Raw genomic sequence first — 13,969 nt, 5'->3', positions numbered from 1 at the left:
TATCTGAGCAACTATGAGGAGTTGGCTCCTGCCTTGAAGGAAGATGCAGATTTTCTAGGGATAATGATTCTTTTGCAAATCTCTAAACCAAGTAGGAAGTGATTAAAATACATTTGAATTGCAGAGTGGGTGTCATCGACATTTCCCTCCCCAATTGGCAGCTTTTGGGAAAGATATAAAAAGGCAGATTGATGTGAAGTTCTCAGCAGCACTGCTCTGCAGAGCGGCTGGAGCTGCATCCAAAATCAGATGCAGATTGGGCATTAGTGATAATTGATGTCACTGTGAACAACTTCTCCAGAAACACTTCTAGTTTAAATACCTGAGATGTCAACAGCTCCAGCATCCCCAGCCTCACACCACCCTTACTAGCTCCCTAATTCAGAGGAGGAGAGGCAGGGCCAGTATCAGGCTAGACTGGCATATTGCCAGATGCAATTTGAGAAGGTTAAGTTCTTTGGATGTCATGAAAGTCCATACTTGCCAGCACCCATCACCCACAGTTGCCGCAGCTTCACACCAATATTTCATACAGACATGGTGCAGGCAGAGAGCTTTGCTAATGCCCACGTACTCTGATAATGTGCTCCCACATGAAAAGGCATGTGGGAGAAAATAGTTCCTGTGGGGAAGCAGTGGAGCATGAAGACTGTAAAGCAGGATGCGGAAGCGCCAGTCTACCTTGGGAATAGCCTTTTGCAAAACAGCCCAAGAATCAAAATGCTGATTTGCTGTACAAGCAGCACAAGGTTAAATGGTGCTGCCTTGGAAAATTTTCAACACCAGCTTTTAGGAAGTCCTCGGCAAGGCGTTCTTGATGGGGCAGTCATTATCCTTCCCCTCCCCCCCCAGCCCTTGCCTCTGGGCCCAGCCCAAGTCCCACCATGCCAGAGGGAGGTGGTTGAGGCAAAAGCCAGCAAACAAGTGAGCAGGCAGCACTGAATCCTGTTACATGTCATTGCTGCCATTCCTTGCCTATTGCCACTTGCCAGCTCTTTGCTGAGAGTGGGTGGCTGAGAGAGTGGGTAGTAAGAACAAGAAACAAGAGGAACGGCCGCTACTGCTTGCTTGCTCACAGCGAGAGAACTGGCAAGCAAGCTGGCAGTAGTGGCTACAGCTTCTGCTTGACGCCATCACCTTTGGCTCTTCAGACAAAGGGTGAACAAGAGAGTGTGTTGACAGTGGTGAGAAAAAGCAACAGCCAACACTTCCTTCCCTCTCCCTGTGATGGTCATGGTCCCACGTCTTGCCACTGATTCGAGGGAGCCTGCAGACAGTAAGCAATTGAACAGGTGCTGCTTCTCATTCTTGCTCAGAGAGGGTAGACAAGTGACAACAAGCATGAGGAGCAGTAGGGCCAAGCTCTAAGGATGAACTGGTGCCCAACCTGGACTCTTCCATACTGTGCATCACAGCAGAAATCACCAAGTGCAAGAGGTGGATGGACAGAGCTGCACCAAGGGTGAAGGAAAACAGGGTTGAGATGCACAGGATGGAGCAGGATATGTCTACATACAGATTCCAAAGTTTCCATACAATACAAAAAGAAGATCTCCTCTTTTGGCACTGCATTGGGGAAATGCTATCTAAGAAATCCATTCGTATAAAACTCAATCCTGCACTGGCCTCCTTCCTCACAAACAGTCCTTTTCAGGCACTCCCTGATTTCTGTAAGGGTTTCGTTCCAGACGTTCTTACATAAGTTGATTTGGACACAAATCAGATCTTTTTCTGCACGTGCGCAGCTCCGTAGGAGGGTTTGGAACCAACAAGGAAGAAAAGGTGAAGTTGAAATAGAGGCAAGAGAAGCCTCCTGCCCTCACTGCTCTGTGCACAAAGCAGGAAACAAAGCAAGGCAAGAAAGTGTGGGTGAAGGAGAACTTTTCCTCCACAAGGTGCAGCGGGAAGGGTAACATGCCTCCCTCCCTGAGCAATGGTAAACCAGCTTTAAGCACCTTAAGAGGCAACACTGGAGGAGAAGAGCTAATGGGGAAGGCAGATGCCCTTGCTCAGGTGATTGCTTTCACTTTTTTCCCCTTTGTAAAAGAAATATCACTCTCCTGCCTTTAGAAAACGACAACATGCTGCTGGCATAATCTTCAGAGCAGAGCTATCTGGCCCTTTGCCTTCCCACCATCCTTTCTTTTCCAATGTTAAGCAAGTGGCCAGATCGCTGTGCTCCAAGGGTCATGAGGGCTCCATTTAAAAGGAGCAGGAAACACTAAATGCACTGGGAGTGATCCCAGCATCCTCTGCATTTCCAGCTTTCTTTATAGAGTGGTGAGCAGCTGTGTGAGTGGTTCCTCTTGCCCTCCCCTCAAACAGACAGCTCAGACTTAGTTGGAGTAACATATATTGAGTCTTACATAACTCAGGGAATGCTTGTACAGTATCTCAGGCAGTCTCTTGTATTGAACTGTCCTCTAAGCTTTGGATTTTCACCCAGTGCTTTAGAGTCACCAGTGTAGGACAGAAGGCAATGGAAGCTCAAAGAAACAAGGTACGAATGTCAGGGTCAGGGATGCTTGAATGAGAGTTGCTGATCTGCTAACAATGAGGCAGAAATGAACAGAACTTCCAGCACAACATTGTAGAAAAGCCCTGAGTGTCATCGTCCGGTACTCAGTTGCAGCTAAATCTTAGGGCCCTTTCACATTACATTCTGAAATGTACAGCTGAAGTGCACCGACAAATGTAAAAGTGATCCACATGTGTTTATAACGTACATGTTTGTAAACATGTACGTTACAGGTACATTCTTCACAAAGCTGTGATTGACAGCATATCTGTATTCAGTAACAAACCCAGTTTACCTGTGCATAATATGTGGTATGCCCACTAGTACTTAGATGGAGAGGACAGCAATGTCATCTGATAGCGTCCACGGGTTATCTTCCTTGTCTCCAGTACACAAGATCTTTGCTAGGACAGATTGGGTAGGAATGTTCTCCACCTTCTAAACTGTTAAAATGGGTCTGAATGCTCCTTATTTTCAAGGGGAGAAAGCTTTTGTAGTCCTGTCAGAATTCAGGTAGCACTGGAGAGGCTGAATTTGTTCTCATCACGGTAAGTCTGTAACAGACTGAGCAGCACATGTATATCATACTGTAGGCCTGCTACTTCCAGTAGTTGTATATTGCTCCAGTGTATCCTTCTCTCCCCTCTAATGTCCCCTCTCCTCCCTTCACAGCTCCTTGCCAACTCTAAAGCACATACCTCACGATTCATCAGTGCCAACCTCCCATGCAACAAATTCAAAAACCGTCTGGTAAACATCATGCCCTATGAGCTGACACGGGTTTGCCTGCAGCCAATCCGGGGTGTTGAGGGCTCCGACTACATCAATGCCAGCTTCATAGATGGCTACAGGTAAAGCCCTCTTTCCAACTCCTATCTAAGCCCTCCTTTGTGTAATGCTGCCATACTCTTTCCTCTCTGAGCTGGTCACTTCTATGATGTAGTATCTTGACAAGAAAAGAGGCTCGCCCTCTCAGGTCATCAGAGAAGGCCTTTTTACAAGTGCCGCCACCCAAGGAGGTTCGGGGGGCGGCTGCAAGAAATAGGGCCTTCTCGGTAGTGGCACCAACATTATGGAACTCCCTTCCCCTTGACTTGAGAATGGCTCCCTCGCTTGAGAGTTTTAGACAAGGCCTGAAGACACTGCTGTTTATACAAGCCTTCTGATTTTTTGGCCTTCTTAACATTTTTATACATCTTTTAGTTTTTTACAGGCCTGATTCCTCTGTGACTTGCTCTTTTGTGCTCTTTTATTCTGTCTTTTAATCTGACTACTGTTTTTATGGTCGCTCTTAATGTGTTTTTAATATGTTTTTTATCTGCTATTTGTGCTAATTTATGTTTTTAAATCTGTTTTTTACATGTTGTTAGCCGGGATATAAATAAAGTTTATTATTATTATTATTATTATTATTATTATTAAAAGTACCGTCCATTATATTTCATTAGCATCATGAGCATTTTCTCAACTTGCAACACTTTCCATGCGCAGCATAATAATATTCCCTTTGTATTCTCTTGTATCAACAGTATCTCATACTTTGTTCCTTCCAAACCTTTGCTCCCCTATTAGGATTAGATTTGTTGATCCAACAGCAGATCCCTGTTTAACCAAACATATGTATAGCAATATCAAATGGGCTCAGAGGATTCAAATTTACTGGGGGGGAAAGGGGGACGTGCTTGTATTTGGTCTGCAAGGTGCAGTCCTGAGTATGATTAGGATCAAGTCAGCCCTCTACTGATCCTGGGAAAGTTTTTGAGTCCTGCCTGGTAAGGCTGCTCCCACTGCTACAACACTGGCAGATGAGCTGGATCTTGTCATTTAAAAGCTTTGATACTAGCCACCTTACGCACGGAATCACGCTGTTTCCAAAGTTGTTTGTCTACTGTGTTTATTTTATTTATATCCTGCTTTTGAGCCAAGATTGTAATGGATTCTTGGATCCCTGAGAAGGGCAGCAGCTTTTGCATATTGTAGGAAATAATACCTTAAGATTTTACTTCCACGGCTACCTTATGAGGCTGGAAAGGAGGAGTGAATTAGCAGTGTTGTCTTAGGAGAGGCAAGTAAGTGGCACAGGGCATAGCAACATGGGCAGGCTTTTAAGTACAAAGCAAAAGGGAGCCTGATGCCAGGCCTCTGGGCGACCATGCTGGGGACAGAGGAGCAAATGAGCTCTCTGGCCACTCTTCTGCTTTTGATCTCAAGTACCCAGGCTGTTTTGGAACTGCTGCCTTGTGTATCCGGTGCTGCGACAGACCTGCTCCTGTTGGGAGAGGGATGCTAGTCGAAATGCCTGCCAAGCAGCAGGTGGTAGCATTTCTTGTCCTACCTAAGCTGTCCCTGCAGGCCCCTGTTTATCTCTTCCCATTCTTCCCTTTGAAGTGAGCAATCGTTCTCCACTTTATCTAAAGAGATCAATTGGCCCACGGTGTTATAGACGGCTCTGAGCTGCATCTTTATTAGCGCCTTTGTTTCTCCCCCCTCCACTCCCATCTTTTATGATGTCTTATAAATCTACCTTGGAGCAGCTTCCATCTCTGTCCTGCACATTACAGCTGTCCTACAACAGATTCATTAATTTTTAGCACCAGTGGAGTGATTCAATGAGAGAGAATAAGGCTAAGAGTCGATAACCGTATTCAAGGGTCTATAGTGCCCCACAATGGTAACATAAGAGTGTCGCAACTCCTCCTTACCATTTCAGACTGATTTTGCATTCCTTGCTGCAGGTAACTGTATACTTGTCTTCAGTGGCACTTAGGGATCCAATGCATAAATTTATTCAGTGCCTTTTGATTTTTCTGCTGTGGATAGTGCAACTGGATATTGTGAGGGCAGAGATTCCACACTTTAGGTGATGTCTACTATTCAACCAAGCCAGCCTGGATTCTGTGCTGACAAACTTGTTTGTGTGTCTCAAAAATAACCCAGCAGTATTTTTATAAGAAGTCTGCATAGCTGTAATGCTAACCAGGTGTATCCCAACAAATGGGTACAGTCTTTGAAAACCTAACTAGGGTTTGTCATTAGGCACCCCAGTTTGTTAGAACTGCCTTTTGAGTCATGCCTCTTCTAATTGCGTTTAGTATCTTTTGAGTTACTACCTTCTATCAAAAAGACCTACTGTAGTCCTATTTATCTCATGGCAGATTGGGCAAGTGAATGAAAGCAGGGATTCAATGTTTCTCTATAGATGCTGACAAAAACTGAGAATTCTACTCTGCAACACACAATCTCTGGGCCCAGAGGGTAATCTCCTTGCTCCGCTCCATTCAAAGCAGCACTCTGAATTGTTTGTTCTGTTGCAGGCAACAGAAGGCCTACATTGCCACACAGGGACCCTTGGCTGAGACCACAGAGGATTTCTGGCGGATGCTCTGGGAGCACAATTCCACAATTGTGGTGATGCTGACAAAGTTGCGAGAGATGGGGCGGGTAAGTAGCCACTCTGAGCTTCTGGGGAAATCTGTTTAGCAGTTTGCTTTCACAGAGCTCTCCAGATCCATGACTAAGTATTTGGGACAGTAGATTTGAGACAGCTGATTTTGCTTTCCTTTCCATAGAGCTGGGGGGGGGGGGGACTGGAGTCATTGCCAAAGTGAAGCTCACTGCACCAGGCCTCCAGCTATGTGCCAGACAGGCTCTGCTGAGGTTTGATTGGTGAACCAAATGAGCTCTCCCTGTTTGATTTTGCTGTTCCCTTCAAACTTGAAAGGGAACCATCAGCCTTAGGTCTGATGGTAAATTCTGTGGATTTACCCAGAGGTAGCAAAAAGAGGGCGTTAGAACTTTCCTAGTAACTTAGTGTGGGAAAAGCAGGCTGATTGCTCCACAGGAAGTCATGAAAAATGGAGCTCTGCAAGGAGTAAGGTGAACCTAACCAATCACATCACGCCAGGAGGGAGGAATCAAATCAGTGATTTTTTTGCTCCTGTTAGAGCATGGAGCTGCAGGTGTTGTGCTGTCTGGCAGCACAAGATATGGAAAAGAGCCTCACTGTTGCTCAAGCATGTCCTTGCATCACTCAGTTTAGACACTTGAAGAGGAACATGCAACCTGTAAGGAATGCCACCCATTCTGACATGTGGAATATTTGGCGCTGAGCTTTCCTTTGATTTTCAGGAAAAATGCCATCAATACTGGCCAGCAGAACGTTCTGCTCGGTACCAATACTTTGTGGTGGATCCTATGGCTGAATACAATATGCCCCAGTACATTCTGCGTGAATTCAAAGTCACTGATGCCAGAGTGAGTACCAAACATTCTGCCCTGGGTTTCCCAAAGTTTCTTCTGCTGCTCAGAAGCTACAAGTGCCAAGATGCAGAAGGGATTTGCTCGCATCTCCCACTGCTTGGTCAGTCCCTACCCCGATCGGTATGTCTGTGTCAAGAGGCTGAGCCATCTGGAAATAGTGGCGTCATGCTAACTTATGCCTCATTCTGGCCTATGAAACACTGTAGAATCAATTCTGGTGGCTGAGCCTCAGATTTTCCCAGGCACCAGAATGCAGAGCCTTACTGTGAAGGCTGCTGTGTTCTTGGAAGTCAAGAAGTGATCACCTTAACCCTTCTCCCCTGACTTAGGACGGACAGTCAAGAACCATCCGACAGTTCCAGTTCACCGACTGGCCTGAGCAGGGAGTACCAAAAACAGGCGAGGGCTTCATTGATTTCATAGGGCAAGTTCATAAAACCAAGGAGCAATTTGGCCAGGATGGACCCATCACCGTGCACTGCAGGTGAGTGTTACATCAGGCTGTCCACGGAAATTATATCTCCTCAATTAGGAGGAGCCTTGCTGCCAGGAAAAGCCTGAGAGCTGCTCTGTAGCTGATTTCATCTTCCCAGGGACAGAAGTATGTCCTGGGAAGGGAATCATGGCAACACCGTAATTCTCATGGCACTTAACTGTACAAGAGGGGTGGTGGTTGCATAAAGGACATATGACTATATGAAGGACTTATGACTGTAATCTCTTTGGCTTTCTACTCTCTGTCACTGAGTCCAAGCTAGGATAGTCATTCATCTTCTTTTCTTTGTGTGCAGCGCGGGGGTTGGCCGCACTGGGGTATTCATCACATTAAGCATTGTACTAGAGCGAATGCGTTATGAAGGCGTTGTTGACATGTTCCAGACCGTGAAGACCCTGAGGACACAGCGACCAGCCATGGTGCAGACAGAGGTACAGCCACTGCACATAACTTAGCCCCAGTTGTCATGTTGATGTTGGGTAAACACCTATAACCTACAGCGGGAATAAGTAATCACACAAAATATAGCATCTTCTAAGGCAGGTAAAAGACTTAAAATGGGGAAACATCTGACATGGTGTAGACAGTGAAGCTACCTTGGAACATCTCAGATAGGGCCTTCCTGCTTTTTTTCTAGCTGTCTCTCTAGACTCTCTAGCAGTCTCTCTTCACATTTGCCCATTGTGTATGAGATGCTAAGCCTAGAAGGGTAATCACCTGATATATGGGAATCCTTTTTGTTAGTATCCGTTTTTTTTTTAATGCATTCACTCTTGTCCTGCAGAAAACTGCTTCCTGTAATTACTGACACTAGTTTAAAGCACTGTAGGAATCTTCTATTTCTTCTGGAGAAAAATTCTGCTGGGAAAGTAAAGAGAGTGAGGCATTCATCTCTCAGACCACTCCCACTGTCTGTGCTAGTCCCTGGAAGAGCAGCAACAGCAAGCATTTGGTCAGGCGGCCATCACCTGGTTGGAATCCTTGCGACCATCTGTTCTAGCCTGAAGCCAGCCTGGATACAGCAATGGTATACTGTAAGCCAGCAATAGTATGATGATATCCAAGCTGCTTTCTAACCATAAAGAGCAACTGCAGCCCTGTATGTCAGGTGCCTGCTTTCTCCCACTGCAGGAGACAAGAGAAAGGAAGAGCTGTCTTGCTTGCTTGGAGAAGACAACAGGCTGTGTCTCCTGCAACCAAGATAAGAAGCAACAGCATTGCCTCTCTGTCTCATCTGATCTTTGACAGTTGCTCATCCTCTTGCCAAACAAGACAGTTTAGTATCCCATGGGGCTCTTTACACAGTGCAAGGGTATAGAAGTCAGTCTTCTCCCAGTTGGGGATTTGAGCAGGAGTGTAAAAACTCATCCTTCACCCTTCTTTCTGTATAACAAGTACTTTACTCTCATGGTGCTTCAATAAAGTACTGTACTGCTAGAGTAAACTACTGTTGACAGTGGATGGTGTCTACACAATCAAGAATTGAGAAGTAATACCTCCTATAAAGTTGCTTCCTATATTTCATTATAGCACATCATCGTGGGAATAATTTTTATAGTATCATTAAGATGGAAAAGGTTAAAATCCACAAAACATTTCAAAAGTGCAATGCAGAAAAGTACAACTGTCTGCACTGTGCTTTCAGTCAACACAAGCTGCCTATTCTGGCTAGAGTATTATGTGCCAATGAGAGCAGTGTATTCTGGATAGTGTGGATTGAATTATTTGCTCCCAGGAAATGCTTTGTGAAAAGGAGACAGTGGGCAAGGCAATCTAGCCTAGATGCCTCTTCAGCAAGAAGAATGAGTCACAATCTGGCTCATCCTCATCAGTGAGGGTAGCTCTTCTCATCATCTTTTCTTATGTTCTGTTTCTTTCTGTCTCTTTCTTTCTGTTCTTGTATCTTCCATTGCTGTTGTGTAGGAGGAAAGAAGGCAATGGTGGTCAATTATGGAGCAGGCTCTGACGCATACAGTACTTTGAGCACATCTATGTTAGAACAGTATTATAATTGCCTCCAATAGTACTGTTTCACACAGCACTGTGTTTTCAAAGAACACATCCACAGCATTAAATGGGTCAGCAATCCGCTACATTTAGCATAATGTGGGGGATCGCTAACCCATTTAATGCTGTGGATGTGTTCATTGAAAGCATAGTGCTGTGTGAAATTAACAAGGAAGCAGGAGAGCTCTGCCCCCTGCCTTCTGTCCACAACAAGAGGATTGGGCCTTGCACCACTTTTTGCTGCAGAAGTACCAGGCTGGCGCCAGATGTACAGAGCCAGCCCAAGTTCACCATGCCACCTTGTTTCAAGTGCCATACAGTAAAGCCAGGTTGGGGAAGGGCTCATGACATTTTTCAAAAATGCTGGGACGGCACATAGTGTAATACCTCTTTTTTTCTCCTCCACGCCTCTAGGACCAGTACCAGCTGTGCTATCGGGCTGCGCTGGAGTACCTTGGCAGCTTTGATCACTATGCAACGTAACTAGTGCTTTCAGCCAGTTGCAGCGGGAATGTCCAGGAGCAGAGACGGGTTCTTCCCAGCCAGCCGCCCATTTGTTAGTCCTTCTGTGCAGATAATGCTGCTGCTGCTGCTTTGGCATCAGCCTCCCCACAACCAACCAGTTCTGACCACAGTATTTAGGAACATTGCCACAGCGCCAAAGGTGGGACCAGCTTCTAGCATTTCCAATCTCAAGATGAATTTCTGTTCATGCCCCCACTCCTACTCTTTCCCTTGATAGCATTTCATGGTGAGAGTCACTGGGTGGATGGAATGGGATCTTTTATATATGTAAAATAGTTAGTCTTTTTATATCTTTTCTTTTTTTAATTCTTTTGCAAGTCTTAATGTTTTGCTCAGGCAAAACAGGAAAATGGAGGTGGTGGGGTTTGAATTTCCTTTTGCTTTCCCCACACTCCCCCCAACCGTATTCTTTTGTTGGCTCAATCATGGTGGTGCTGCCCATTTTCGGGCAGCCCAGGTTAATATTAGTGGCTGGTTTACAGCTCTGGGACCCCCTCAGCTCCCTCTTTAGTCCTTTGTAGAATATTCAACTTTACAGAGCTGGAGCTAATCTAATGACTATTCCTAAAGCCTTTTTTCCATAGGCCCATCTGTCAGGTGGGACTTTAGCTTGGTCCTATTGACATGTGTCCAGTGACCTCATATTTGTCAACAGATCCCATGTGAACTTTCCATTTTGGAGAGCGACCCACTGCCCTGGGGTCCTCTCGTGTTAAGACTGGAGGGGGGGAATCGTGGAATCCTTGCCCCACATACCCTACCAAGTTCTCAAAAGGGACCTGCCCAGACACACATTTTGTCCTTTCTGTACCAGTAGCATCCTGAGACGCTGTTGCCTAGGCAGTCACAGCCAACCAAGTGCGTTAGAGCATCTTCCAAGGTGAAAGCACAACTCTGGGAAGTTCAGCCTTCCTGCACACAAAACCCCAAGTATGGGGGTGCCTTGGTTATTTGGGGGGGAGGGGGAGTTGGGGGTTATTCAGGTAAGGGAATCAGTTCTCAGAGGCTGGGTGTAGCGATAATTTCTGCTATCCTGTAAACATTTAAGAGTCATTAGAATACTGTATTTTCCACTATGACAGGATGGTCTAATAAACCAATGTGGCAAGACTACTGGATTTAATTTAAATGGTACTATATATTAATACTCCTTATTATCTCACACTTGCACTAAAGGCAGGGAGATTACAGCCTTCTCCCAGGTGCATAGTTCTATAAATAAAGGTGGTGGAGAGGTCTCTAACTGTATTATCCAATGTATCCAAACTGCATTGAAATCAACAATCCCGGGTTGGTGATGTTGGAGAGAGCATTCATTTTTACCTTGTGGAAGCATAGTGCTGTAGGGGTCACTGTTGTACACAGTCTGTTTTCTATTTGTTAATAAAAATCTACAGCATCATTGCATAATTCTTGATGTTAATAAATTTGAATAATCAGGTTTCCTACATGTTTGTTTTGCTGTCTTGTTTATTTGGCAGTTTGCAGATAAGCATGTAGTTGCTATAGATACAAATCTGAAGGACCAGAATTTGGGCCATTCCTTTCCAGCTTTCCAGCACTGATGCAGCTGTGCCACCAGCGTATGCACTGCATCGTGTGGTGAGGGGGACATTCATGGAAGCTTCCTCAAGGCCTCCTCATTTGTTTCCATTCCTTGGGGCTGCATCACGGCTACATCATTGCGGGAAAGTTGGATAGGATTGGGATCTGTGTGTAATTCCATACTTGTCCTTGTAGCACAAAGCAGAATCGAAATTAGAAAAAAGATTCTGTGAAAGTAATCCTCTCTTGTGGTAGCTATTCACAGCGATGAGGATAAGGAAGTGTTGGCAGGCCTGGTTGCACTTGCAGAAGTATACTGATGCAATGGATCATTTCAGCACTGACAATTAGCTGCTGATGCTCAGTGGCGCGTTTCAGCTGTCTGGATAGGCACTTGAGATGTTTAAGTTCCAACCTCTTGGGCAAAGGCTGGAGCCTTCATACATGCATTAACATACAGCCTCATCACAATCAATCTACAGCATTTAGATCAGAGGTGTCAAGCATTAGGCCCACAGGCCAAATGTTTTGGAAGCAATTTGTTCAGCCTCGCATTATAACTGGGCTTGCCCACCATTTTAATTGAGTTCTCATATCCTGAAATTATGATCAAGATTTGCATATTTTCTTTTCTGTCATTTGCAGCTAATGAGTTTCTATGTGAGAACAAAGTGCTTATTTCTGGCCATCATCTGCTTAATGATGTCACTTCTGGCCCTTAACAGGCATCACATCTGCTAACTTTGGCCCACTGCATGACAGCCCTGATTTAGATATTAACATGCCAGGATTGCAGCCTTGGATTGTTAAAAATTCACATCCTGCTTGATGTGACTTCTGGTCACACTATCACTTCTGACAGATTCTCATTCTAAAAAGTGGGTCCCAGTACTAAAAGTTTGAGAACCACTGAGTGAGGTTATTTGACTTGCAACAGTTAAATATGTAGAGAATCTATTCCAGAGTAAGACTTAAGCTTTCCAATTATCTAACAGCACAATCCTATGCATGCCACTTAGAAGCAAGTTCCAATGTGTTCAAGGGGACTTACTCCCAGGAAAATGTGTATAGGATTGCAGCCTAAATTTATTAAAGAATATACAGCCATAGTTCTTGTTCCACTAGACGCCTAATTCTGGATCAGTGTTTCTCAAACTGGGTTGTGAAACTGAAACTTGGCAAGCTGGTAGCCAACAAGGAAAATATATTGTGCCCTATGGAAAGAAACTGAGTGGCTTATATGCATTTACTCATGAGTAGGCAGCCATGCCTTGGCTCTTATAGAAGGCCAGGTGAAGGGGAACACAAGACCACCAGCATGGGCCTGATCCAATGATGCTGGATAAAGAAGGCAGTCCCCCTCCCATCATAGTAAAAAGGATTAAAGCAGCCAGTAAAACATTTTTTTTAGTCTCATAAAGCTTGGTGGGTCCTGTTGCTAGAAAGGTTGGGAATGACTGGTCTCCAAATCACAGCCCGCAGCACACTGGGATTAGCAGTCTGGGTGGTAACAAGGCCTTACGAGCCTGAAGCCACCATTCATTGTGCCCAATCTTCACCAAACTTTGTGACAGGAAATTGTTTCACTGTATGTCATCCCAGAAGACTTTTTGCTCCAATTTCCTGTAGTAAACAGCTCCCGGCAGATGAATAGTGACTGCAAGACAGAATGGTAGGGCCTCGCCCCCATCTGCAACTCTAACACTGGATCTGGCCCCGTCCTAGATTATATCACTTCATCTCTTTGAATATAAGCATCAGAACTGGTGTGCTGTAGTGGCTGGGTCACAATTCAAATTTTGTCTTTGCCATGAACTTGCTAGGTGGCTATAGGCAAGTCTCTCGGCCTCAGATACAACTTAAGATAATATTTACCTACCAAAGTAGTTGAAAGGACTGTATGGAGTTACTACAAGTGCAGCACTTTGTGTCAAGTGTTACACAACACTAAATAATATTGACAGCTACTTTGAAAAACATGATCATATGGCTGACATGCTAAATACAAACAAACTATAGTAAAGTTGCTTATAAAGTTTATAGTGCAAGGGGGGGGAAGTGCCAACAAATTCACCCCCCCCCACACACACACACACATAAGTAGGTAAGGGGAAATTCGGTCTTGTTTCCCTATGCTACGCAGAGAGGTCATGATCAAAACAACTGACAAACCTGAAGCTTCTTGACTACAGAAGCTGCAAAACACTTGTAGAACTACAACTGCTACTACTTTTTATCACCAATATTACAATAGAAAGATAACATCTACCCAGAGGGCTTAAATCTGTGGAAAGAATGTAGAAAGAAGCCTGCCAAAATAGCAAAGGAAGGGTTAACTGGTAGCAGAAAAATGGTAGATTTTTTTTAACCTCAAGTGCAGATCATGGTTAGGACCAGGGAAAGGCTTTACAAAAGAAATGCATCTCTTGCCATATAATTTAGAGGTAACCACTTCATTTATCAGGTGAGTTTGGAGAATCCCTGGCCTGACTTTATCAGTTGAGAATACAGCCTACTTTAAACTTGTGCACTATGCAGGCATAATGCCCTGATGAGATAAACACATATTCCCTTCCTGACATGCCACATGACCACTACTGAATTCTTGCTTCAATATT

At 44.7% G+C, this 13,969-nt stretch overlaps 1 protein-coding gene across 7 annotated transcripts in view; it reads left to right on the top strand.

The window, feature by feature from the left end:
* The window catches only part of PTPRF (protein tyrosine phosphatase receptor type F), a 182,558-nt gene extending 171,802 nt beyond the window's left edge, over positions 1-10,756 (top strand). For 6 of the 7 annotated variants that reach the window (XM_066624235.1, XM_066624234.1, XM_066624233.1 and 3 more), the window contains 6 exons: positions 3,191-3,369; positions 5,833-5,959; positions 6,647-6,772; positions 7,108-7,262; positions 7,570-7,705; positions 9,696-10,756. In XM_066624235.1, coding sequence (XP_066480332.1) covers positions 3,191-3,369; positions 5,833-5,959; positions 6,647-6,772; positions 7,108-7,262; positions 7,570-7,705; positions 9,696-9,764 — 792 coding nt within the window. In that variant the 3' untranslated portion in view covers positions 9,765-10,756. Of the gene's footprint in view, positions 1-3,190; positions 3,370-5,832; positions 5,960-6,646; positions 6,773-7,107; positions 7,263-7,569; positions 7,706-8,058; positions 8,309-9,695 lie in introns of all 7 variants that reach the window. The other variant, XR_010794327.1, reaches the window with a different exon arrangement.
* The last annotated feature ends 3,213 nt before the right edge of the window (positions 10,757-13,969 follow it).

Source organism: Tiliqua scincoides, chromosome 4 (assembly GCF_035046505.1).
Source record: "Tiliqua scincoides isolate rTilSci1 chromosome 4, rTilSci1.hap2, whole genome shotgun sequence".
NCBI classification, from domain to species: Eukaryota; Metazoa; Chordata; class Lepidosauria; order Squamata; family Scincidae; genus Tiliqua; species Tiliqua scincoides.
This window is presented reverse-complemented; position numbering and strand designations above follow the sequence as displayed.